The sequence below is a fragment of the Rhinatrema bivittatum genome, chromosome 8, assembly GCF_901001135.1.
Source record: "Rhinatrema bivittatum chromosome 8, aRhiBiv1.1, whole genome shotgun sequence".
NCBI classification, from domain to species: domain Eukaryota; kingdom Metazoa; phylum Chordata; class Amphibia; order Gymnophiona; family Rhinatrematidae; genus Rhinatrema; species Rhinatrema bivittatum.
In genome coordinates, this window is record NC_042622.1 from 10,550,533 (window position 1) to 10,576,388 (window position 25,856).

Consider the following 25,856-nt stretch of genomic DNA (forward strand, 5'->3'; position numbering starts at 1 on the left):
GTGAAGTTGGGAAAGGGACCGCTGTTGCCAGTTAGGGACACTGAGGGATTATCAGGAGAGTGCGCATTCAGGCTAGGACGCCCCTTTGCGCGCCCACCTCAGCAGAATATTTGCAGAATTGCAGTCTGATGCGGTTGGGAGAGGAGGTGCCTGAGCCTTCTCACTTTCACTAGTGAGGCTCGAAGATGAGAACAAATCTGAATAAAAGATTCCCCCCGGTAGCGAAGAAAATAATTCCTTTGCAGGGGTCCCAGAGAAGAGCTGTGCCAGCCTGGGTTTCTGCCTTTACATGGACCAAAATTCGGGGTTTAGGATGTGACCCCCATTTATCCAATGTAAGCAAACTGTCCTGTGGATGGGTGGAGGTGCACGGATCCTACATGTTTTCATTTCTAATGACCCAAATATAGCAGCACTAGTTGGACCGGAGTCGGAAACCAGTGCAGTGAGCGAGCCTACAGCCCATCCGGGATAAGTAAGAGCGAGTGTGGGTCCCTAATCCCTGGATGCACATAACTCGTGCTCAGGTCCTACTAAAGGGAACGGCTATAGCTGATCTTCAGAAAGTGCTCCACCGTCGCTCACCCAGGTCCTCTACTCCACGGACCCAGCTTCCTTTCTAAATCCAGCCCTTCTTTTCGGGGCACCTGCCGCTGGTCTTCCTCTGACGCTAGACTTGCCTTTAATGACGTAACCGCACCAAAACACACGTCACAGGCCAGCCCCAGGAGTGGCATTGCCTCGAGCCAGGACGGGCGAGCCGCTTAAAGAGGTCGGGCAGTTCCCAGCGGGCGATGCCCGAAACCCCTTCCCGGAATTTCGCCTCCTCCCCTGCGGAGTTCCGGGCTGACGTCACGATGCCGGGGATGACCTCATCGCAACAGCTGCGGAGGGCGCCTTAGGTAATGGAAGCTCCGCTCGAGTCCCGGAGCACGGGCTGGGTCCGCGTGCCTCTGCCTTTCCATCTGTACTGCGGCTGGGGGGGGGCCTCGGCGCTTATCTGATGGGCACGGGCAGGACCTCGCTTGTTGCTAATCGAGGCATTGCCCTTTTAAGCCTTGGCCCGCTGTCTCCTCCTCCTCTTTCACCCTTCATCCCCGTTCTCCGAGCCAAGCAGCAGTGCAATAGAGAGAGGGAGAGAGAGGCGCAGCATCTGCTCTGCCCTCTCAGCGCGAGCGGTGGGGGCGGGGTGCAGCCCGGGACAGGTCGGGGGCAGCATGGCTTGCTGCACCGCCCGCTGCACCCTCATCTTCCTCTGCACGCTGCAGCTGGTAAGTACCTGCCGGAGGGGGAGGCAAACTTTCCGGAGGGAGACCCTGCTGCCAGGCAGAACAAAGGAGAGGAGGGGGGGTCCCTCTTTGTGCTTTCGGGGCCCCCACCCCAATAAGTTTCTCCCGACGCGGTGCCCTGCCTCTTCCAGGCAGCTGAATCGGGGACCCGGCGTTATAGAGGGGGGGAGGAGTAAGGCCGGGAACAAAGGCTTCCTCCAGCGAGCGGGGAAAGCTCTTTCGGAATAAGGCTCCGGGAGTCTGCACTGCCCTGCCCTGGCAGGGTCCGGGCCCCTCCCCGCTCCGGCCTGCGCGCGCATGGGAACGAGCAGGGGGGGGCTAACAAAAGACTTCTTATTGTCTCTGGAAAGGCTCCCGGTTCCTATCTGGAGGCTTCCCCCGCTAGTCGATGGCTACTGGACCACAGGGCTTCCCCTGCTCTTAAAAGGGCAACGGCAGGACCTTCCCGAGCTGGCGCTGCAGGGGTTGAAGGAGGCTCCCGGGGCGTTTTAACGCTGGAAATCCGGCACCGTGCAGGCGTCGACACTGAACGCCCAGCCCCGCATTGTAGCCGCGCTCAATGGCGTTTGCCCTGCTCCCTCGTTGGATCCCTCGTCTCGGGATGCTTCAGGCTCCCAGAGCCCAATCTCCAGGGGGGTCACAGGTTGCAGAGCCTCCAGGGAGCCCCAAAGGGAAAACGTGGCCGCAGGGCGTTTGGGGGAAGCAAACCCAGGCTGAGAAAAAGGCACGCGCGGTGCATTTATTTTCCAATCTCTCAAAAGTGGTACCAACTAAAAGGTGCCTGGACGGAGCTGTGCACTGGGTGAGGGGGGGCCTGGCAGAGGGGGTGCATGCCGGGGCTTCACCTCCCGCCTCTTCATCCTTGCCCCTGGGCATTGCATGAAAATCCGTGCCCTGTAGCTGCTCTTGTCCGGCGGTATTGCTGTACCCTGATCGGTTTCCCGGGGGACTCTTGCCCTGCTCCCCTCTCTGCAGGGACCCCTGGTGCTAGAAGTGATTTGTAGCAGCGGCGGCGCTGCTCTGTCTCCTTGTGCACCGGAGAAAAGGTGACCGAATGTCATTCAGACACAGAAGGGGATGGCTTGGTGCAAGTTTGAGAGCTGTGAGCTGGGCCGCTCGGCCAGGCCAGCCCTGGCGCTTTCACCACTGGCACCGCTGCACGCACCTTGCACACTGCTGCTAATGCAAGCCGTTTTTTGTTTCTGTTTTCTTGCTCTGCTGCATCGGCTTCAGTACTCCCCCCCCCCCCCCCCCCCCCGACCCCTTCTCTTCCTGTTCCCTGTAGAGGGGGGGACGGGACAGGAGGGAAAGGGCTGGATTAGGGAGGAGGGTGGCTCTTGTCTGCTCCAGCTCACCACTTCTTTTCCCTGCAGGCTGCCTGACAGGTTGATGCAATAAAGTGCACCCAGACTAGCGCACGGGTTTATGCGCGGTTGGGCGCGCTAGATTAGCACCCGAAGCCATAAGGAGATCGGGTGCATGTTTTGGACGCACTAAAGAAATGCATAGCCAATAGCGCTCATCATATGTAAATTCCATGTAGATGAGGCTATTAACTACAGCAAATCGCTGGGCACCCAACTCCTGCTTTTTTAATATGGCGAATCTAACTCCAGCCCCAGAGATGGCATAAAGTCAATCCGCGAGTCACGGGCTCATGAGAAATTAAAAAGTACAGGCCTCTGGGGTTCCTCCTCCTTAGTATCGTTATGACACTTAAATTTACTGCTTGTGCTGTTGAAAAATAAATGTATATTGGCTTGATTTAAAAAAAAAAAAAAATCTTCTGGACACACACTTTAAATGCCCCTAGCAAGGGGCGCTTGGCTGTGGGCGTTTCCCGTCCAGAAGCGGGGATTAAGAACGGACGCTCGCCTTCAGCGCCCCATGCGTTTGAGCACCAGGGACTCCCAGTTCTCCCTTTTTTTTTTATGCAGCCCCTCATTTAAACGCCGCGTCAGGCGTCCAGGGGATATGACTGCGTGCGCGTCAGGGAAGCGGGCCCTCGGCACGCGCGTCCATTTTAACCCGCATCTTATTGCATCGGTGAACGGGAGGCACTGAGCAGGACGCTCCCGCTGCTCCATGAAGTCTGAAAGGAAGTGGTGGAAGTCGGCTTGCAAATTTAAATTAAATTCTCCTAACCTCGCCTCTAAGAACTGCCAGCCTGGGTCAAACTAAAGGCTCCCAGCAGCGGGAGCGGCCATAGAGGGAAGTGAGCAAGGCCCAGGGGATGCGATGAAGCCAGGGTGACAGCCCCGATGGTCGCCTGAAAAAGCCCGTGACTGAGCTGCCTTCCGTTCATCCGTTTCAGCCTCGCGCGTACTGCAGCCTGGCTGAAGAGGGCTGCTCACAGGGTTTTGGGAAGGGCATCTGTCTGCAGCTGTATCTTCGGAGGGCAGCGAGTCCAGCTTTCTGCCCAGGCGGGAGATGCTGGGATCCCTCTCCTGGGAGGCACTAAGGCAGCAGTGACTCGCACTGTAGTTGGAGGAGCAGTGCTTTGGGCTGCTGTAATATTTTTCAAATCTGATTTTTTTCTCTTCTCTGCATAAGGGAATCAATGAGGAATGCCTCTGTCATTTCCCCTGGATTCCTAACTGAATCTGGGGCTTTCTTCAGGGATGCCTGTGATAAAATGTGCACTCTCTGCATCAGACGCATCCCTAGGAGTCCTGGGAGGGGTTCGCTTTGCCCAGAGCCTGGCCCCACGCGCAGCTCGGAGCCGGGTGTGCCTGCTGATGCGCAGGCTGGGATTCCTCCCCGTGTGGCGAGGTGGGCAGGCTGCCATTCTTCTCTGGCACTGCTCTTCCATGCTATTCCCGTGGCTTTCAGGAGACCTCTGTGAGCTGTGCAGGGATCCGGGATCTTTCCATGAATTTTAGAAAAGCCGCAGGCGCCTGATCCGTCCTAGACATCCGGATGTGTCTCTGATGCACCCCAGAGCCCCCAGAAATCCCAGGCCTTTGCCGAAATCTGTGCTTTGCCCTTCACTCTTAAGATAAATCAGAGAACTCACGAAACGTTTTGTATACATATTTATTTATTTATTGATATTTTTACAAAGCAAACTTTGCTGCGGAAGCAAAAGTGAGATTTCACAGAAAATTCCAAGAATACAACAAAAATAGAAAAAAAGGAAAGAAGTTAATAGCAGGATCTGACTTATCATTAGCCCAGGAAATTGAGGGCAAAGAGTGGAAAACAATAGGAGATGACAAGATTTGTAATAATTTCCAGAAACACGGACAATCCTGACCTTCTCAAACCGCAGCGCTTAACCTCTACCTCAGCCGTCACGGGGGTGGGCGTGGAACGCTTTTTCACATCAAGGAGAACCGTAACTGATCTGGCGCAAACCTCCCCCCCCCCCAAAATAACTCGCTGCCTTCAGCGGGGGCATCTGAGAAGAAAGGAAGCCGGGAGAGCCGTCTCTTCCGAAGCTTTCCCCTCCTCTCCTGGAAATAATGCAGGCAGGGAAGCTTCAGAGGAGTCGGGGGACCGGCTCGTGACTTTCACAGAAGTTCGGGATTCGCCTGCCGTTCTTAAGAAACTGTGTGGAGACCCCCCAAGGGTTGCAAAACTGGGACTGGGTTGGGGGTGACTGGGGAATGGCGCTTCAGTGTCGGGCTGTGCTTTGCAGGGGATGTAAGGGTTATTTCCCCACAAGAGCCCGGTGTCCCCTGCCCCGTGCGGGGGAGGGGGGGGTCTATTCCTCAGCTGTCTGAGCCACCTCTCATGGGATTGCTGGCGCAGGATTGTTCTTCTCTGATCACAGCCACTGTCGAGGAAACTATTGCTTTGTTTCACTTTGCTTCAGGTTTCCTCCTTTCTTAATTTTTTTATGGTTTCATTAGGGGAAATTTTGTGTTTTACATTTGTCGTGTGGTGTGCACTCTTTTGAGTTGGTGCGCACTCGGGCCAATGCAATATTGGTGCAAGTTGAATGGGCGCTCGCGATCTCTTAATGCGCGCCAATCCACCTCTCCTGGGCGTCTAATTTAATATTTAAATGGTTGCCCGCGGTAAAAAGGAGGTGCTAGGGGGAATGGTGCTCATTTTTCCCATAGACACAAAATGGCAAATAAATGACCCCCTAAGTTTGTAGCTGAGGCACTGGAGGGTGAAGTGACTTACCCAGGGTCACAAGGAGCCTCGGCGGGATTTGAACTCTGGCTCCTCTGGTTCTCTGACCACTAAGCTGCTGCTCCTCTGCTGAAGACGGACTTTCACCACAAGAAGAACTGTAATGAGTTTGTTTTATTGGAAAGGGGGTGGAGGATCTGCAGTGACACGATTCACAGAAGTTTGGGGACGGAGACTCGGGGGCATTTGGAGAAAAGTTTCTTGTGTGGGAGGAAGAGAGAGAGAAGGGAGGCCCTGGGCTTTAAGTGCGTCTGAGCTTTCTTGTAGCGTGAAATGGTGAGGCTGGCACGCTGCCCGTCGGAGCTGATGCAGGAGGGATACTGTGCCAGCAGCCTAACTCCTTTCCTTCCTCTTCTTCTGCTTAATAAGATTAGATAGCTGGACAGACAGTGTGCACGTGGCTGGACGATAGAGAACTGGAAGGCTTCTCCCTGCCGTTCAGCCTCATTCACGGCAATGGAAGAGCTCTGACAGCCAATCAGGCTGTGGTTTTATACAGCTCCCCATCTGAAGGCACATTAAATGCCAAAATTGATTTTTAGCTATGTAAGATGTGAATTTACAGTCCTGGGCTCTTGCTTTACAAAGAGGTAATCAGGAGCTCATCAAACAGCAAAGTGGTTAGTGCGCATCTGAGCGGAGCAGCAAGCCTGGAGTTTATTCTCTAGCGACACCTGCTGGTCGCTTAGAGAGCAGCATAGAAAATGGCTCTGGTGAAATCTGCAGGCCTGTGAAAGACAAAGGCTGCAGTGCTCAGCCTGTTTAAGGACAGAGACAGGAAACTGCAAATCTGGAGAGCCACAAGCAGGCTTGGCTTTCAGGCCATCCACTCTGAATATGTATGAGAGATATTTCCATACGATGGATATCCTGAAAAGCAGGCCTGTTTGTGGCACTCCAGGACCGGAATTGCCCGCCCCTAGTTTAGGGGCATGAGAGGCAGATAAAAGAAGGATCCTTCAAGCAGGATTCAGCATAGGAGTAAGTCTGAGCATGCTCCTCCACGCACATTGGAAGAGTGGACTGAGGTGAGAGACTCTGCTCCCAGCAGCTGCCCTAAAATGGCTTAGAGCAATGAAACCAAAACATTAACAAATTCATATTAACACACTTTGGGGGTCATTTTCCAAGGAGTTACCGCAGGAGATACTTCCGCAAATCGCGCTAACAGCCGTTAACGTGATTTGCAAATGTATAATTGTGTATTCAGGGGGTGGAGCATATGTTAAGTAGGAAAGAGTTATTGTGTGCCACAAAGGAACCACAGTTCACCATGTTTCTGTACAGCCTCTTTCAGTATCCCACAGGGGGGGATTTTGAGAGAGAGAGACTCGAGGTGAGGATTAGGTATGAGTGTAGGGGGTTGGGGGCCACTTTGACATTCAACGTGAGACGTACGAACAGAACAGTGCTCTCTTGTGAAGATTTGCTGGCCTTCGGAGTGAGGAAACTCACTCCAAGATGAGATTTGGGCAATGTTCTCTCCACCTAGCTTGTTGTTGCCCAGGTAGAGTGTCCATCAAGCTAGGTGGAGAGAACATTGGCCAAATCTCATCTTGGAGTGAGTTTCCTCACTCCGAAGGCCAGCAAATCTTCACAAGAGACCACTGTTCTGTTCGTACGTCTCACGTTGAATGTCAAAGTGGCCCCCAACCCCCTACACTCATACCTAAACCTCACCTCGAGTTACTAGGTGGGCCTCTCATAGGGATACAAATAGTTGTCTAGGGAAGAGACACTATAGCAACTCCCTCTGCCTCTGCCTCTGCCTCTCCTCTCTCTCTCTCCCTCTCCTTTCCCCCCCCCCCCCGTGGGATACTGAAAGAGGCTGTACAGAAACATCGTGAACTGCGATAGTTTGTTGGTTGTTTTATCGCGCACGAAGATGGATTCGCGAATACATTTGCGCAACTCGCGAAAACATCGCGGCACGCGAAGTTTCCCCGCTGCACGAAAAAAGCCTCATTTGCATGGGAAACGCCCCTTAATGCGTTACCAATGCGATATTGGAAAATGAGGCCCTTTGTTGCCGCTGCTCTAGTGATGGGAGTTGGGTGGCGGTTTGAAAGGTTGTTGGTCCCATAACTCTGCTGCTCGTGGATGTTTGTAGGACAGTGTGGGAGTGTAAGATCCTGTTGGCGTTAATGTGAAATTCTGATCTACCCCTCTTTGGAAATCAACACCAAGTCATATAGTAAGATCTGTGGGCCCTTGTTGCTGTGGCGAGATGGGCTCAACCTACGGGGAAAGGCCTTGTAGGCTCTGGCGGAGCCACGCAGGGAAGAGACAGACTGGGAGCGTCACCTATTCCAACCCCTTTCCCCTTAGGTTCTGGGGGCCAGCAGGTCAAAGGTGAGAGTCTCTGTGGCTATAGGGAAGGCGTTGATCCAGGGTCAGAGGCAGGTGAGACTGGTCAAGGTCCAGGCAAGAGTCAAATCCAGCAGTCATACGAAGGACAGGCGAGGAGACGAGGTAAAGCTGGGGACCGCAGGAAGGAAGCAGCACCAGCACTGCACGGCCAGCGTAGGAGACCCGTTGCTGAGGCACTGGAGCACAGTCTGAGGAGCCTTTATATAGTAAGGGCTGAATGACGTCATCGAGGGGCCTCCCCAACGAGGGCCCTTTAAAGGGAGGAGCTGTGTGCGTGCACCTATGGATGCCTGGGGCAGGAGCAGGCTGGTGGCGTGAGAGGCCACGCTCGGCGGCGCTGGGAAGTCAGTGGTGTCCTCGCCACAGGAAGGCATTGACGGCATCCGAGCTGCACCGGGTGGCATCAGGGTGAGTACCTCAGCTTCCTAACACAAACATTACAGCAACAGTATAAAAGGAACATATTGTAACATGTGGAAATATATTATTTTAACATCGTGCGTGTATTAATCTGATTTTGAGAATAAACGATAATTAATTCAGGCACATTTTGTTTTTGCTTGATGATATATATATTGTGCCTGGGGATAGAACCTGCCGCTGTTATATATTTATTTAGAAACTTTTCTATACCGTCGTTTAGTAATGTACCATCACAATGGTTTGCATTTAGGCACGAAATAGGTTTGGTTTCTAAGTTATCCATGCGGTGCCAATATTTTACGGTTACATAGTTCAGTAATATACTCTAATTGAGAAGTGGGTTGGGGTTGCCATTTATATGATTGTCAGGATAATCATATATATGTGTATGCTGTTTTTAATTTAATATTTAATTATGAGTAAAATAATAAAATAATTTATATATATATATATATATATATATATAGGTGACTTTCAGCTGTGTTCATTTGTTATATATTAGAAAACTGAAACCCCGAGCAGCCCCAGCTGCTGGACAATGACCCAGGGTGGCCACATGCAGGTTCTGGTTTTCAGGACTGCAGGAGAGAGCCATTGTATGTAAATATGTCTCATGCATATTCATTGTGGCAGAATAAAGGAGCTCTCTAAGCAGCTGTGGAATGTCAGTTAGAGGCCCCTCCTCACCGGGAAGCAAAACGAATTTGCATAGCTGCAGGCTGTGGGGTTCTGGGGAATAATGCATTCCCTGCTTAGAGAGTCTGCGGCACGAAGCATCCGTTGCCCCCACTAAGTCCCAGCCAGGCAGAGCCCGCTGACCTCCCTCGCTGAAGGGTCACAGAGTGTGGCCTTTGCATCTTTCCTACAGACTGGAATTCTCTCTCTCTTCAGACGGTTTGTTGGGAGCTTTTTGTTTGCTGCTGCCATTTGCATTTTGACTATCGGGCAGTCTGTCCAATTCCTTCCTTCTGTGTTTAAAAGACCAAACTTAATAACACCCTGCAACCGAAAAAGAGGTTTTCAAAATATGGGACTCCAGATGCTGACTGGATGGTCAGAAGTTCCTCTCACAATGCATTAGAAATCGGTCCCTGCCTGAGGAAAAGGTGAAAGGTGAATAATCTGTGGCTTGTGCTGTTTAATGGGTCTGGGCGTGCGGACTCCACAATTCACAGTTCTGGTATTTGCCTCCCGCCCATGCCATCCTCACCAAGCTATTAGTTCACTATTTTTTGAAGCACTAACAGCGGCCGGCATTGTCTGGGAAGGTGCAGGGCTCTTGCTACCTCTGGCAGTCGGGAGGAGGAACTGAAGCAGCGGTGCCCACCCCGAGGGGTCTCTGTCTCTTTCCTGGGCTCCCCCTTCAGCTGCTCATTAGGATTCTTAGTTCTGCCTATGCAGGTTCTGACTGCTCTTGCTTAGAGAGAGATTTGCCTTCCTGGTGTTTATCCCACCTTCTTTTGAATTCTGTCACCTTCACCCCCTCCTCCGGGAGCGCATTCCAGGCATCCCCCACCCTCTCCGTGAAGAAATATTTCCTGGCATGTTCCTGAATCTGTCCTCCTGGAGTTTCATGGCGTGACCTAGACTGCTGCATAAGGATTTCACATTAGGTGACCAAGTCAACCTTCGTGCGATAGCAAAAAATGGTTATTGTGCTGATAAGCCTTGACCGGCTTGATAAATCATGAGGTGACTTGATAATATTGTGTGGTTCAAACTTAATAACACCCTACCACACAATATTATCAAGTCACCTCATGATTTATCAAGCTGGTCGGGGCTTATCAGCACGATAACCATTTTTTGCTATCGTACGAAGGTTGACTTGGTCACCTAATGTGAAATCCTTATGTAGCAAGTGAGATATATAAATATAATATATATAAATATAATAAATATATATATATATATATAATATATATTTCTGATATTTGCTACAACTTGGGTCTTTTCTTTGAAGTATATGACCTAGACTGCTACAGCTTCCTTTCCATTTGAAAACATTTTGATTCCTGTGCAATTTTAATCCAAGTCTTTTGATGCAGACCCCACAACGTTTTGGTCGCCCTTCTCTGGCCCGCCTCCATCCTGTCTCTGTCCCTTTTGAGATACGGGCACCAGAACTGAACACAGTACTCCAGGTGAGGCCTCACCGAGGCCCTGTACAAGGGGATTATCACCTCCTCTTTCTTCCTGGTTATTCCTCTCTCTATGCAGCCCGGCATCCTCTGGCCTTGAGCACCTTTTTATCACATCGCATCACTACCTTCAGATCATCAGACACTGTCACCCCGAGGTCTCTCTCCCGATCCGTGCACATCAGTCTCATCGCTCATTGCATACTCTGCACTTTTTGACACTGAATCTTAACTGCCAAACCTTAGAGCATTCCTCAGGCTTTCTTAGATCTCTCTTCATTCTGTCCACCCCCTCAGCTCTGTTACGGATCTTAGTGGCATCCACAAAAAGACAAACCTTTCCTTCTGCAATATCCCTCACAAAGACAGTGAACAGAAACCTAGAAACGGGATGGAAGCAAACAGCCCTATAGTCCATCGAGTCTGCCCATCCACACCATCAGTTTAGCTCCGACATCCCCTGCTTTATCCTGTACTTTCTTCAATTCAGATACTGTTTGTCTCCACCGCCTCCATGGGGAGGACGTTCCATGCATCCATTTTCCTCTCTGTAAAGAAATATTGCCTTAGACTACTCCTCAATCTGCTCCCATTCACCCTCATTCTAAAGCCTTCTTTTCTGTCTCTATCATATCTCCCCTATCTCGCCACTCTCTGGACTGACTCCAACTGGTTTATATCATTTTGAAGGATTTTTCTGGATTTCCAGAAAGCATTTAACAAAGTCCCTCCTGAGAGATTTCTTAGGAAATTAGAAAGTCATGGGATAGGGGGCAGTGTCCTATTGTGGCTTGCCAACTGGTTAAATGATAGAAAACAGAGAATAGAGCTAAATGGTAAATTTTCCCAGTGGAGAAAGATGAATAGTGGAGGCCCCAGGGATCTGTTCTGGGACCGCTGCTTTTTAATATGTTTATTAATGACCTGGAAATGGGAACGAGTGAGGTGATCATAATTGTAGACGACACAAAGTTGTTAAATCACAAGAGATTGTAAGAAATTACAAGAGGAGCTTCCATGACTGGGAGATTGGGCATGCAAATGAAATTTAATGTGGCCATGTGCAAAGTGATGCACTTAGGGAAGAGTAACCCAAATTATAGCCTCATAATGCAAGGTTCCACTTTAGGAGTCACCATTCAGGAAAAGGATCTAGGTGTCATCGTTGATAATACGTTGAAATCTTCTGCTCAGTGAGCAGCAGCAGCCAAGAAAGCAAATAGAATGCTGGGGATTATTAGGAAAGGACTGGAGAATAAAACAGAGAATATCCTAATGCCTCTGTATCACTCCATGGTGCATCCTCATCTTGAGTATTGTGTGCAGTTCTGGTCACCACATCTCAAGAAAGATATAGCAGAGTTAGAAAAGGTACAGAGAAGGGCAACCAAGATGATAAAGGAGATGGAACTATTCTTCAGCTTGGAAAAGAGACAGCTGATGGGGAAATATGCTAGTCTAATGAGTGCAATTTATTTATTTATTTAATTTCTTTTCCTATACCGATGCTCAAGACTAGGTCTTATCGTACCGGTTTACAATGTAACTGAGGGGAAACCAATTAACATCAAGGTAGAAAGTAAAGTTACATTAAACAGGGAGCATAAAACCTGGGCAATGGAAGACAGTACAGAGTTTAAACTAAGAAACAATTAGAGAGAGATAAATATATAAATCAACAAAAACTGTAAGATACAAAAACATAGGTTTATCCTAGGCAGTTATTAGCCTGGTATGTCCAGAGGGAGAAGGAAAGGGTGAGGTTGGGTGGGGGGAAGGGATTGGGGAGGGGTGGGGGAGTGAGAGTCAGTGATGGTTGAGGAGATCCTTCAGCGGTAGGCTTCTGCGAAAAGCCAGGTTTTCAATTTCTTTCTGAAAGTTGAATGGCATTGTTCTTGGCGTAAGTCTTGTGGAAGTGAATTCCAATGTAGTGGACCTGCTGATGAAAGAGCTCGCTTGTGAATAGTGTTGTGGACCGATGATTTGTTGGGGGGGCCTTGAGCGAACCTTTGTAGGCAGTTCTGATCGGTCTTGCGGAAGTATGTAATTCAAGTGGGAAGGTGAGTTGGAGAGTGGATTGCTGGTATACTGATTTGTGGATGATGGTGAGAGCCTTGAAAAGTATTCTATATTGGATGGGCAGCCAGTGTAGAATTTTTAGTATTGGTGTGATATGGTCCTTGCGACGAGTGTTTGTAAGGATCCTAGCCGCTGCGTTTTGCAGCATCTGAAGAGGTTTGGTGGACGAAGCGGGCAGACCAAGTAATAGAGCATTACAATAGTCGATCTTTGAAAACAGTATGGCTTGAAGCACCGAGCGGAAATCCTTGAAGTGCAAGAGCGGTCTAAGTTGCTTCAGGACCTGTAGCTTGAAGAAGCATTCTTTGGTTGTGGCGTTAATGAATTTTTTGAAATTCATTCTGGAGTCAAGGGTGGCCCCAAGATCTCTGACCTGGTTTGCTAATGGGATGCTAGCATTATTTGCGAGGGGGTTGTTGTCACAAGGGGAGATAACCAGTAGTTCCGTTTTGGAAGTATTTTGGAAGTATTTTTGGAAGTATTTAGGACCAAATTGAGACTCGAGAGCAGAAGGTTGATGGCGTGTAAGCAGTTGTTCCAGAAATTTTGCAATGGAACGAGTAAACATTAATCAGTTGGTTACTCTTTCAAAAACTACAAGGACTAGAGGACACACAATGAAGTTACTAAGTGATACATTTATAACTAATAAAATAATTTTTTTTTATTCAATACATAATTAAGCTATGGAGTTCATGGCCAGAGGATGTGGTGAAAGATGTTAATATAACTGAATTTAAAATGGTTTGGGCAAGTTCCTAGAGGAAAAGTCCATAAACCATTATTAAGGTAGATTGCAGAAATCCACTGCTTATTCATGAGATAAGCAGCTTGGAATCTCTCTATCCCTTGGGATTCTGCCAGGCACTTGTGAGCTGGATTGGCCATTGTTGGAAACAGGATACTGGACTTGATGGACCCTCGATCTGACATAGTTTGGCATTTCTAAGCCTAAGGAATGAGATAATTACCAATCTCATAACCAGTTATTTATTATTTATTTGTTGCTTATTTCCGCCCTACCTTTCTTCCTGGCTACTCTAGCCCCCAAGTTCAATGCCCCTGTTTTATGTAACTTTGCTTGATTCAGCCTTCTTGTTCTTGGTTACACTTGTTTTTCCCCCAAGTTCCATGTAAACCGGCCTGATGTGAATTTCTATTCGTGAAGTCCGGTATAGAAATATATATTAAATAAATAAATAAATTTCTTATGTTCTAAGATGCAGTCTACCAGAATTGTACTCTATACTCTAAGTGAGGGCTCACCAGGGACACTATTTATTTATTTTATTTATTTAACGAGTTTTATATAACTCCATCATAACGGTTTACAAAATAAGGTTATAGGGATAAAGGGGTTAACAAGGGGTGTAAAAACATAACATATTATTAGGCTTAGTAGTAAACAAATTCATGCTTAAGATCAAAACGAGTTCATTCTTATTTTAGAAAAGTATAGTTGTGCTGATATTCATTTAATCATGAGGTTGTAATGGAGGGCGTTGATGATTAGTTGATTCTTTGGGTGGTTTGATATGCTTTGTTGAACAACCAAGTTTTTAATTCTTTTTTGAGTGTTTTTAGGTTTTCTTGAATTCTGAGTTTAGTTGGGAGGGAGTTCCAAAGTTTTGGGCTGCCAAGGGATATCGCTCTATTTTGAGTAGAGGTGAGTTGATTTGAGTGTGTTGGTGGTGTTTTTAGGAGTCCTTTATTTGCTGACCTCAGGTTTCTACTTGGGGTATGGAGTTGAATGTAGGGGCTTAGCCAATTTTTCTGTTCTTCATATATAATTTTATGTATGATGGAAAGGACTTTATATTCGATCCTGTATTTTATTGGCAGCCAATGAAGTGATATGAGGGTTGGGGTGATGTTGTCATGCTTTTTGGCACCTGATTCTGATGAAGGTTGATGGATTGCCTCCCTTTTTCTGCTGCCCATTCCTCTCCCTGTGCAGCCAAGCATCTTTCTGGCTTTTGCGGCCACCTTAGGACCTGGCCCCAGAGCTGCTTCCCGAGGCGCTCCCCTAATCCGCTTTCTCTCCCCAGAATGACTTCCATTTATCATTACCCTATGTTTCCATCCGTCAATCAATTTCTAATCCAGCCCACTCCCTTTGGGACCCCTCCCAAGCTTCTCATTTTATTCCTGAGCCTGCTATGTTGGACCATATCAAAAGCTTTGCTGAAATCCGAGGAAAACACACATAGCGCCCACTCTTGATCTAATTCTCTGATCATTCAACTGAAAAAACCCATTAGATTTGTTTGACACCTTGCTACCTTGAATCCTGCAAACCACTGGATGTAGATGCTTCACAATCCTATGCTTCAGCAGAGTCTCCATTAATTGCCCCGCCACTGAGGTAGTTTCCAGCCTCCTCTCTGCTGCTACTTTTGTAAAGAGGGACCAATTCCACGGCACCACTCCCGTTGCAGTGGATCTACTGCCAGGAGCTCCCGTAGCATCCTCGGATGGGTCTCCTCCGGCCTCAGGGCTTTGGCCACTTTAGTTTTGCTCGCTCCACTCCACACAGATGTTGTGCTCTGTAAATGGGGAGGAATCTACCCCGCTCTCATCTGTATCCTTCCCCAGGTTAGTGGACACTTAGCCTCTCTGCTTGCTCCTCACCGTCTTTCAGGCTTACAATTCCACCTCTGGCTTCCCTCATTTGGAGAATGTTTAGTCACCTCACCTGACCTCTTTAGGGATCTTTTCTTCCTCTCGCGCTTTTGCTTACCCCGATTTCTTTCCTGGTCTCCTGCAGCTTTGCCAGATCTTCTTCTTCATCTCGTCCTCTTTGGCAGTTCCTTTGAACGTTTGAATTGCTGATCTCGTTGCCTTTACTTTTTCGGCCTCTTTGGAGAATTGAATTTGTGTTCTTTTCTTCCTCTTATTTACTTTTCATACGGAAAGATTTGTTGCCTTTCCTAAGCTGCTCCTCTCTATTTTTAGTAAAGTTGGTATTTTTGAAATCCAGGACTTTGAGCTTTGGGTGACTTCTCTCCTTTATTTTGGGACCATCCCGTCTGATCTCTGATGCTCAGGTGGGCACCTACCTTGTCTCCATCTGTGAGTACCAGATCAAGTGTCGCCCTTTTCCCTCGATCCAGTCTGCCCATCTACAATCCCTACCTCTCCCTCACAGATCTCCTGTGCTTGTCCCAAGCTTTCTTGAATTCAAACTCTGTCCTTTTCTCACTGCTATTCCATGCATCCACTACCTTCTCTGTAAAAAAAAAAAATAAATCATTTTCTTAGATGACTGCTGAGTCTTCCTCCTCTTTTCACTCTCATTCCATGACTTCTTGTTCCAGAACCTCCTTTCCATTGAAAGAGACTCATCTCCTGTGCATGAGGTATTTAAATGTCTCTATTGCATCTCCCCTATCTCGCCTTTCCTAACCATAATGTACATGTTTAGATCTTTAAATCTGTTTGCATTTGCTTTAGAAGGAAGCCCACTGACCATGTTAGTAGCCTCCTCTGGAGCGACTCCATCCTGTTTCTATCCTTTTGAAGGTGAGGTCTCCAGAACTGGACTAGGTATCCCACGTGAGGTCTCACCAGGGAGCTACACAGGGGCAGTGTCACCTCCCTTATTCTGCTGACCTTTCCTCTCCCTATGTGGCCAAGCATCCTTCTGGCTTTTATTGTCACTTTATCCACCAGTTTAGCCACCTTAAGATCACCAGATACAGTCACCCCCACTATACTGTACTGCTCCCTTGCGATTTTGGAGACCAAATAAATGAGATAAAAAGGAAGCATTTTATGGTGGGAGTAGTAGTTTTTTCCTGCCACTGTGCATGGCCTGGGAACGTCCTGCAGCAGAGCCGCTCACTAGCCTGATCTGGGTTAAATGTACAGAGCAGCACCCAGGCAGGGGGCCTCAGCCAGCTGCCCCTGCCATTCTGCCCCTTCTGCTGTTCTCTCCTGACTGCACCTGGCTCTGCCTCCTGAATGGATTGAAACGTGGGAACCTTGACTTAGACATTATTATTGAGAGGGCTTTCTTTATTTAGAATTGTTACATTTAATTAATGAAAAGCTTAATTAATTATTCAAACCCTATGGATCTCTTCCCTGAGAGTAATCAGGACAGAAGAGGCTGACTCGGCAGTTGTTTGGGAAGGAACATTTAGGGGATGAGGTCCTGCTCTGGAAAGGATCCATCATTGTACAATTCATCAGGCACACTAACCTTATGCACATCAAGCCAGACCAGCGGATGACGGGCTCCCATAGATGAAGGAAACTGAGCAAGAAGGTAGGCGAGGTGGCTGGAAGCCATGGCTGTCACCACATGATTCCCTGAGGAGGGCCAGCTGACTTGCCCATCTGCACTGAGATGGAACTGAAATGAATGTGGCTAGACTGGGACAAGCGGGAGAACCCACTACTCGAAAACTGTTCTCTAACCCTCTACTACAAGCAGATGGAGCGGTTTGTAAAAGAGTTAGACGTGCAACTTGTCACCTGGGCCTGAGGGATAGCAGGAATCCTCTGCAAGCTGATCTGCACAAAGGGTACAGCGTGGAACCTGTGAGCAACTTCCTGGAAGCCACCTGCACCCTAGTGTGGCTGGAAACTGACCACCAAGTGCAGAGATGGTCACATGGGGTGGCCTGTCTTTAATGCCACTTCTGTACAGGAGGGAGGCCTTAGCAAGTACAGGACACTTCCTGAGGAGTTTCACGTGTTCATCTCTTCTGGTGGTGCGCCTTTGCACAGGGCTTCCTGAAAATTATTATGGACAAATCATTCACAGGCTGCATTTTAAAGAATACAAGACCCAGCAGTCTATGTTCTGTGGATTGTTCCCAAAGTAACCCAGGAGGCTGTGAGGCTCCTCTGCTGCATCCAGAGCTGCCGCCTCTCACCCCAGATGGAGACTGCACCTGTCCAGGCCTGCCACAAGCTGAGCTGCTGCTTGCTTTGTGCCCACACCATCATCAATAGGCCTGAGGAGGAAGACGAGGAATGGAGCCAGTGACCCTGCAGGCCACAGGATAGCCAGGCTGGTACCAACAAGTTAGAACTCTCCAAAAATCAACTGGGTCAGCACCAGCAGGTTGGTGGCGATCGAGCACTATCTACCTTCCCATCTTTACCTACATTCTGTGAATACTTTCTATAATCTGCCACACACATCACGCATGTAACCTGATTTTTATCTAACTGCAGTGCATCTGGTACTGGTGCAAGAAACTCTACCAGGTGCTTAAGTTTTTTTGGTTTTTTTTTAATTCAGCTATTTTGCTCCAGAAACGCCTCACGTAATCTGCCACTTATTACACTTACAGGTAGATGTTAAAAGCCTTGCTTGCGCAAAACCACCCATATATGTGCACCTGCAGGCCACGCACCAGCAATGCGGATTTTAAGAAGCCGCAAAGTATGTGCGTGCATATCCATGTGCTCATCAAGAAGGGGGCGGGGCATGGGCGTTCCGGGGCGGGAAGCTCGTAGATAAGTAGGCGAGAGTCCAACCAACCGCAATCAATAAATAATACCAAGAGGAAGGACAAACACATCACTCACGCCCTTTCAAGTTCAGAAACCATCTTTTAAAAGATTGTCGTTTTGTTTATTATTTACTTATTCATTCCGGGCTGGGGCCAAGACTTGTGCGCGTGAAAAGCCGAGCAAGGCGCGCGTCGGCCTGTTATCCGCGTAACTTTACTTCCGGTCCTGATGAGGAGCGCGTCTGGAGATCTCGAGGTTTAGGGCTTTTAGCACAGCGTTGAGGGTTCACGTTCAAGTGGGGGACTTGCAGGATGAAGACCTTGGTATGAACTGGGCAAACTGGTGGACTGCTTGGAAAAACTGTTTTGGTTTGGTTTGGGTTTTTTTCCCCTCACACAAGCATCTTTTAAAATCCACCTGCATACATGCAGAAAAGCCATTACAGCCCTAGCCGAAATACGCGCGGGACATTTTGGGCGAGCCACCTGTAAAGATCACCCTGACACGTATGTGAGGGAGGGGTAGTGCTTATCTCCGCTCGTTCGCCAGTGCGTACGTATAATGGCATTCACATGGTCTTTTTACAATTACCCGGTCTTGGTTGTTGATCTCATTGTAGGTTGACTGCATCTTTGTGCTGCGTTAACGATCACTAGGGTGAAGTGTATATTTATTTTTTTGATTATGAAGCATATGTGTGTGCATATGCCTTGGAAAGTGCCCTGAATTCTGGGTATCATACAGACAAGCCCTCGCTGGCCTGGCCTGAGAATCCAATCATCAGCTCTTCGCCTCCCCTGCGTGGGGCTGTGAGAGCTCCTTCCGCAGGGGGGCACAGTGAGCCGCAGGTGTGCCGTGGCGATTGCTTCCTGTACCTGCGGGGAGAGACACGTGCCAGAACATGCTCTGCATACGTGTGGTACGGTTTGCTCTCTCGCTGTGTGATCGGGCTTGGGATACGGGGCGTTGAGGGCAATCTGTTTGTGTGACACTGCCGGTCCAGCAGTGGCCTCCTCATGAAGAGAATGAGAAGCTTTGCTGCCCGGGGCAGCTGCTGAGACGAGGAGCCGAAGCCTAGCTTAAGGATTAGAGTTCCTTGTGACCTTGGGGTGAGTCCCTTCACCCTCTGCAGTGCCTGAATGTAATTCACTTTCATGTGACTGAGAGGTGGAGTAGGAAGCAGCAAACCCGAAGCCTTGGCTGTTTGCTTATTTCTGTTCCCCCTTTAGTAAACAAGACCCCTATATAAAGCTACTCCATGTCCGACTCCCCTGCTGGTGCACCGGGACCTTTTCTGTGCCTGAGCAAGCGGGAAAGTGAGGGGGGAGGCTGGAGAGAGCCGAAATGTGCAGGGAAACATTTTTATTTCAAGGTGTGGGGGTTGGGTTTTGATTTGTTGTAAGGTTTTGTCTCCATTTGGTCCATTTGTTGAAGCGAAATAGACCTTAATTTTTTAAAGGATCCTTCGCTGCTCCAGCTCCCTGAGGCTGAAAGGCCCTGGAGCGACCCTGCTCCCCAGATCTGACCGCCCCCGCTGGGTAATGTGGCGGTGAGGCAGTACCACCTGCGGCCAGCCAGCCCCGAAAACCAAAGCCATTTATTTTACCAGCACGGGGGGAGGGGGTCGCTGCTGCCCCTTGCAGCCTTCACGGAGTGCGGACGAGGAAGGTGGGGGCGGCAGCTGACACCCCCCCCCGTAGACACGTTTTGGGGTTTTTCCACGGCGCCTCATTTTGCTTGGATTCCATTTTAGTTTGAAACGAGGCGAGCGTGCCTGGGGCCCAGTGAGATCTGGCGAGAGACGATCGGAGCAGCACCAGGACCCCCGGGCACTGCGCAGCTTCTCACCCTCCCTGAATCCTTCGGCCGGGAATGTGAGGCGATTTCTCATTCTCTGATGGGATTGCGGCTTATTTCTTTTAAAGAACGAGAGCTTACCTTGGGAAGGTTAGAGGCCCGAGGGCCTGCTCCCTGAATGCTTGACCTGCTGCAGGCCTCGCCCTGGCTTTTAGCCACGTTTGGGGTTTTTTTCTTCCCTTTTAATGGCTGCTTCTTGCTCTGCCGTCTCGTAATGGCATTTCTGTATATTGCAAGGCCACGCTAAATGAACATTTCTTCCCAGTAATTGTCTGATTTACGTTGGCTGAAACCTGCATTGAGGCCATACTTGGTAAAATGTGTAAATAAGCAAATATTGAAAATCGAGGGCCGGCCGTAGGGGCTGTAATTATTTTCATTAATCTCTCTTCTGCTAATGGACATCCCCAGTAAGCTAGCGACTGCTGGCATGAGAGCACAGTCCATTAAAGTGACCCCTCTGCTTGACTTGGAGAGTCCGTCTGTAGCGGTGCCAGCTGTTCATTGTCCACAGAGAGTCTTTCTTCAGATAGTAAGCACCAGTTCCTTAGAAATTGTTTTCTAGCGGGGACTGAGCATCCGATCCAAGCTCAGGATGCAGCTAGGATGGCATTGCTAGCGCTGCTGGGTCAGTCACGGGAGGACACTTCACTACTCGTCTACAGCAGGGCTCCCCAGACCCATCCAATAAGTCCCTCTCTCAAAGAGCTTACAAGCTAACTGGCTCCCCAAGACAGCGGGAGATGATGTGACTTGTCCGCGGTGGGAGAAGCTGCTTTCCTGGGGTTCAGCCCATTCCTCTAAGCACTAGGCCACACTTCCTCCTTGGATAGGCTCCAGCATTTGCATACCGATTGCAGATATCCTGAAAAGCCGACTGGCTGTGGGGTCCCCCGGGACAGGTTTGGGAAGGCCCTGGCCTAGACGGGTGGGACCGCAGAGACCTTTTTCTGTGATGGCTGCATGACGAGAGCCTGATGGGAAGGAGTAAGGGGAGAAACCGTGCCTGATGAGAGCTGGATAGGAAGGAGAGAAGCTGTGCAGGATGTTCCAGTCGTGTCTTGCTAGGCAGAGGTCGCGTGGTGAATGTTCCTAGGACTTTCAGCCGGTCTGTAGCTGCTCTTGTGAAACCGTCTGCTCAGGGGCTTTACTTAGCAAATGCTTTCTTCGTTTGACCTAATTAGTTGGATCAGCAGGAGCTCTAAGCCAAGGCAGCCCAGACAAGAAGGAGAGACCAGGTTGACGTGAAAGTATGGGGGAGGGGACAAGAGGAGACGGGACTAGAGAGACTCAGGAAGAATCCTCTCTTTCGGGCCGATACAGTAAAGTCCGCGGGAGAGCGGGCAAACGCCCACTCTCCCAGTGCGCGCGCACAGGCCACTCTCCTGTGCGCACAATTCAGTATGCAAATTAGGTCCGGCAGTAAAAACAGGTAAAAGGAGGCGCTAGGGACACTAGCGCGTCCGTAGCGCCTCCTTTTGGACCGGAGCGGCGGCTGTCAGCGGGTTTGACAGCCGACGCTCAATTTTGCCGGCATCGGTTCTCAAAGCTGCTGACAGCCACGGCTTCGGAAAATGGACGCCGGCAAAATTGAGCGTCCGGTTTTCGAGCCGTGGGCCGACTTCAAATTTATTTTTTTTTTCGCCATGATATGAAGTCAGAGAGTGCACAGAAAAGCAGTTTTTACTGCTTTTCTGTGCACTTTCCCAGCACCGGCAGAAATTAGCGCCTACCTTTGGGTAGGCGCTAATTTCTGAAAGTAAAATGTGTGGCTTGGCTGCACATTGTACTTAGTGAATCGCGCGGGAATAACTAATAGGGTCATCAACATGCATTTGCACGTTGCGGACGCTATTAGGTTCGGGGGTGTTGGACGCGCGTTTTCGGCCCCTTACTGAATAAGGGGTAACGTTAGCGCGTCAGAAACGCGCATCCAATGGAGGGTAAAGGGTGGGCTGCGTCGGATCGCACTGTCCTGTATCGGCCCGCGTGTAAAGATGCCAGGGATGAATAGTGAGCTGGGTGTCTCATCGTCCAGGAGCAGCCCAGGTACCTGCGGAGGCTCTGCCGGGACCCTGGGAAGGCCCCGAGAGAGGGGGAAAGGCCACAGATACATTTAGGGGTGGATTTTACAAGGTGCGCGGTTCCACGTGTGCATGGTTCCCTGCGTATCCGCGCACAAGAGCAGGCGGGGGAGGGGGGGATTTTACCGAATTACGCGCGGCGACACAGCGGGGCCTCCCCCAGTCCCTCCAATTAAAGAGCGGACTGGGAGGGAACTTCCCTAACCCCCTACGTAAGTTAAAGACCTTTTTTAATTTTTTTTTTACGTTACTGCTCCACTGAAGCGGAAGCGACTTGTGCGCGCGGTCCCGGCCGGCGCCCGCCCCTTTCTCAGCGCCCGGCACGTGTGCGCATAGCGGCACTTAGGCGCGTGGCTGGGGCCCGGCCTTGCATGGGGCCGTTTTTAAAATTCGTCTGTTAATGAATTGAATTAAACTTTCTTGCTTCTCGGTGAGCAGCGGGTTGAAGCCTTGATGAGCGGCGTTTCCATCCTCCGTGTGAGCGCAGATTTCTCTTGTCATGAGCCGCACTGGGCAGAGCCTGCAGCGCACACATTAATCCTGGTGCAGCAAGGACCTCTGTCCGCAGCCGGCTGCTCCTGTGGGCAGGCACCTTTCATGTTAATCCCATGCCCCTTCAGGAAGGCATTGGCTGTTATCTGTGCAGAGAGCTGCCCAGGCCTCACCTGTTTCACTAACTCCTGGGCTCACGTTGGTCTCTGAGTGGACTCTTGGGATTTATCTACACACAGGAAACCATTTTTGTGTGCATAAATCATATATATATATATATATATATATATATTTAACTTTTATGTTTATCAATTTCCAAATACATAAATCAAGTCAATACTTGAAAAAGAAAAAGAACTCAGAGTACATTGCCTGAGGATGTGGTGAAAGCTATTAGTGTAGCTGCATTTAAAAAAAGGTTTGGGCAAGTTCCCGGAGGAGAAGTCCATTAACCATTATTAAGGTGGAGTTGCAGATATCCGCTGCTTATTTTTGGGATAAGCAGCTTGGTCTCTCTCTCTCTCTCTCTCACACTCTCTCACTCTCTCACTCTCTCACTCTCACCCTTGGGATCCTGCCAGGTACTTGTGACCTGGATTGGCCACTTTTGGAAACAGGATACTGGGCTTGATGGAGCTTTGGTCTGACCCAGTATGGTGGGTCTTATGTTCTTACATAATTACAAAGCAAACTACAGTGTCTCAGAAAAAAAAATCACTCAGCAGTCTTATTAGCGCACCAAAAAGTGGATCCAAGTAGAAATGACCACAGAGAGAAGACAAATATAAAACAGAAAATTAATATCCCAAGAGCATCATTAAATGTATTAGAGACTACAACTTCCCACAGCCTCAAGAATGAAGCAAGCCAAGTTGGGGAAGCTTCATAAAACTATAAGAAGAATTCTGCATCCCAATAAAGCAATTTCAGGGAGAATGAAATATGCAGAGAAAATGTGATTTGTGGGCACAAACCACGTAATCTGTACAATACATTGTAGAGGTGGGGGGAGGTGAGCAGGTTCTCTAAATGAGTTTATCTAGCGCATAGCTCGACAGGAATGACCCTCATTCATAAACCAGGGGACGTTGGGGATAATTTCAATCTCTCAAATGTATTGCTAATGCCCTTCTTAGTACTGACATTGTGCCAAAGAGCAACCTCCTGCAGATCATAGAGAGTCACTTTATAGGCAACTTAGCAAGGTCCTCTGACTCAGGCCAGTGGCACCCAATAAATGTAAGACTAGATATCTTTCTGCCACATTTTCATGCTCTCTGGTTGCATCTCTTGGTACGTAAGGTTCTTTGCTTTCTCTGTATGATCCACAGAATAATTCCTGGGTACTGATACCTCTATCACCGGTGCCGTTCTTGTGTTTCTCCTTCACCACAGTATCTGGTTTTTGCACATTGTTCTTCCTATCGGTGGGAATAGGTGATCACAGCTTCTTTATTCTCTATTCTGTTTGGGTTGCGCTCCCAATATTTGTTTGGTGCATCAGTGCTATAATGTTTACACAGCTTCCAATGAATAAGCTGTGCGACCTTGTTGTGCCTTTCTGTGTGCAGGCCTTCTGACATCAGCACATCCTATCCGATGATGAGATGTGGAACCGTTGCCAGTTCTGTCTCACAGAGTCTGTATTAGTCTGTTAGGCCCGTACGTTTCCATGCTGGCCGTGAACCACTCATCTGTGCTCCACTATCCTGTGCTGCAATTACCAATCTCTCATCCACAGGTTTGAGTTCGCCTCTCCTCAACCATTGCTGTGCCAAACCTTGATCCACCTGGGGTTGCTGAAGTAGCTCTCTGTACCTGCCACTGCTGTGAGGGTTGTATGGTGGCCACACCGTGCACCTTCTTGGAAACCTGATGTAGCTGAACCCCTAAGCACACCATTCATCTCCAACTTACATAACAGAAAGAATCAAAACACAGCAACAGCTATTCAAAAGCAAGGCATCCCTAGAATGCCCCAGAAACCCAACATCTTTCTATCGAAAACTTTCTTCAACTGCTGGCTGCTCTGCAATCTATGAATTATCCAAGAGCTTTCAAGGTCCTTTCTTCCTCTGAGCCTTGACAGTCACTCCTCCTCCTCTAATGAGTCCACACTTGCTAAGAAAATAGGCCTGTGCGTTTCGTTTTCAAACAAAACGAAAAATGCAACATAAAACTTCTGTTTGGGTTCCTTTCATTTGGAAACGAATGGAAAGAACGCACCAGCAAAACTCAGGAGTTTGTTTCTTGACTTTAGTTTCAGAAAGTCAGCAGAAACCCCAAACCCTTATTTTGCATTCTTCCCACCCCCAGGCCCTGCGTCCTTTTCCCAGTCTGTGGCGTCGCCCTAGTCCGACCTGCCCTGGGGCAGAGGCTCTTGCACTATACTAGAGCGCTCCACCCGCTGCATTTTACAGCCGGGAGCCTCTGCCCCACTTGGCCTGCTATAGCCCCCTGCATGGGGTAAGCTAAGAAGGACGAGGGGGGGGGGGAATGTTCTTATTTGTTTTCTGTTCTTTTTGTCTTTCAGTTTTATGGTTATTTCTTTTCATCTAAACACAATGAAAGGAAAAATACAACAAAAGAAATTGTGTGTGCAGAGCATGAAGGGGTGAAAAGAGATGTGAGCACCCGAGCACTCATTTCTGCTTTTACCGCTCCATTTTCTAGTAGAGGTTTTTCCTTTTTTTTTTTTAGTAAATACAGAAGAAAACACAATTTAAGAATATTTTAAAGCTTAAAATGAGTAGAAAATAAGCATAAGAGTGGGAATAGTGGGCTTACCAAGTGCCTGGGTGACCCCCTGAATGCGGAAGGAGCAATGATCTGATCCCTTCCCAGGATAGGAGGGGAGGGGGAGAGGGTTCACTATTTCCATGGGGTCTCTGTGCCGTACTCTCCCCACCCCCTCCTCTCTCTCTTTGGCTCTGCTGATGCGGCTGCCTCCCATCCTCTTGCTTCTGCTGCGTGCGTTTTTATGTGAGAGAATCGCTGTCCAAAACCTTACGTCTGATTTATGGGCAGATGCTAAGTGAAAAATCCCGCTACAGCTACAACACCATTTAACATGATCTGATAACATCCTGCCTTCTAAAGAGCCATCCATCAGGCAGCAAACCCACAACGATGTGGATGCAGAGAGTCTCTTCCATGGAAGTGCCGGCTGTGGAATATTCCAGCCGACAGCCGGTGTCCTGGGTACTGATCCATGGACCCAACGTTTGGTGTGACCTGGAACAAATCAAACGAGGAGCTGCCTAGTCCCCCTGAGAGGAGAGGGACGTGACTGGCCAGAGTGCCTCTCTTACAAACTGCACCCCAGACTGCTTTCCCCAAACAGGGAGCAGTGACGTCAGCACAGAGCTATCGGCGCTGCTGGGACTGGCTCTGTGTGTTCTAGGCCAGGCTTTGTGCTTTTGGTTGTGGAAGGGACTTTTGCAGCCGCATTCCTCTCTCTGCTCTCATCACCTGTCACTGGCATTGCCCTCTCTCACACCCACCCCACT

General features: G+C 49.0%; 1 protein-coding gene across 2 annotated transcripts in view; it reads left to right on the plus strand.

Annotated features, from left to right (window-relative positions):
- The first annotated feature begins 908 nt into the window (after positions 1-908).
- Positions 909-25,856, plus strand: part of NKAIN4 (sodium/potassium transporting ATPase interacting 4) — a 61,330-nt gene continuing 36,382 nt past the window's right edge. For both annotated transcript variants that reach the window (XM_029614148.1, XM_029614149.1), the window contains exon 1: positions 909-1,271. In XM_029614148.1, the coding sequence (XP_029470008.1) occupies positions 1,218-1,271 (54 nt within the window). In that variant the 5' untranslated portion in view covers positions 909-1,217. The remainder of the gene's footprint in view (positions 1,272-25,856) is intronic.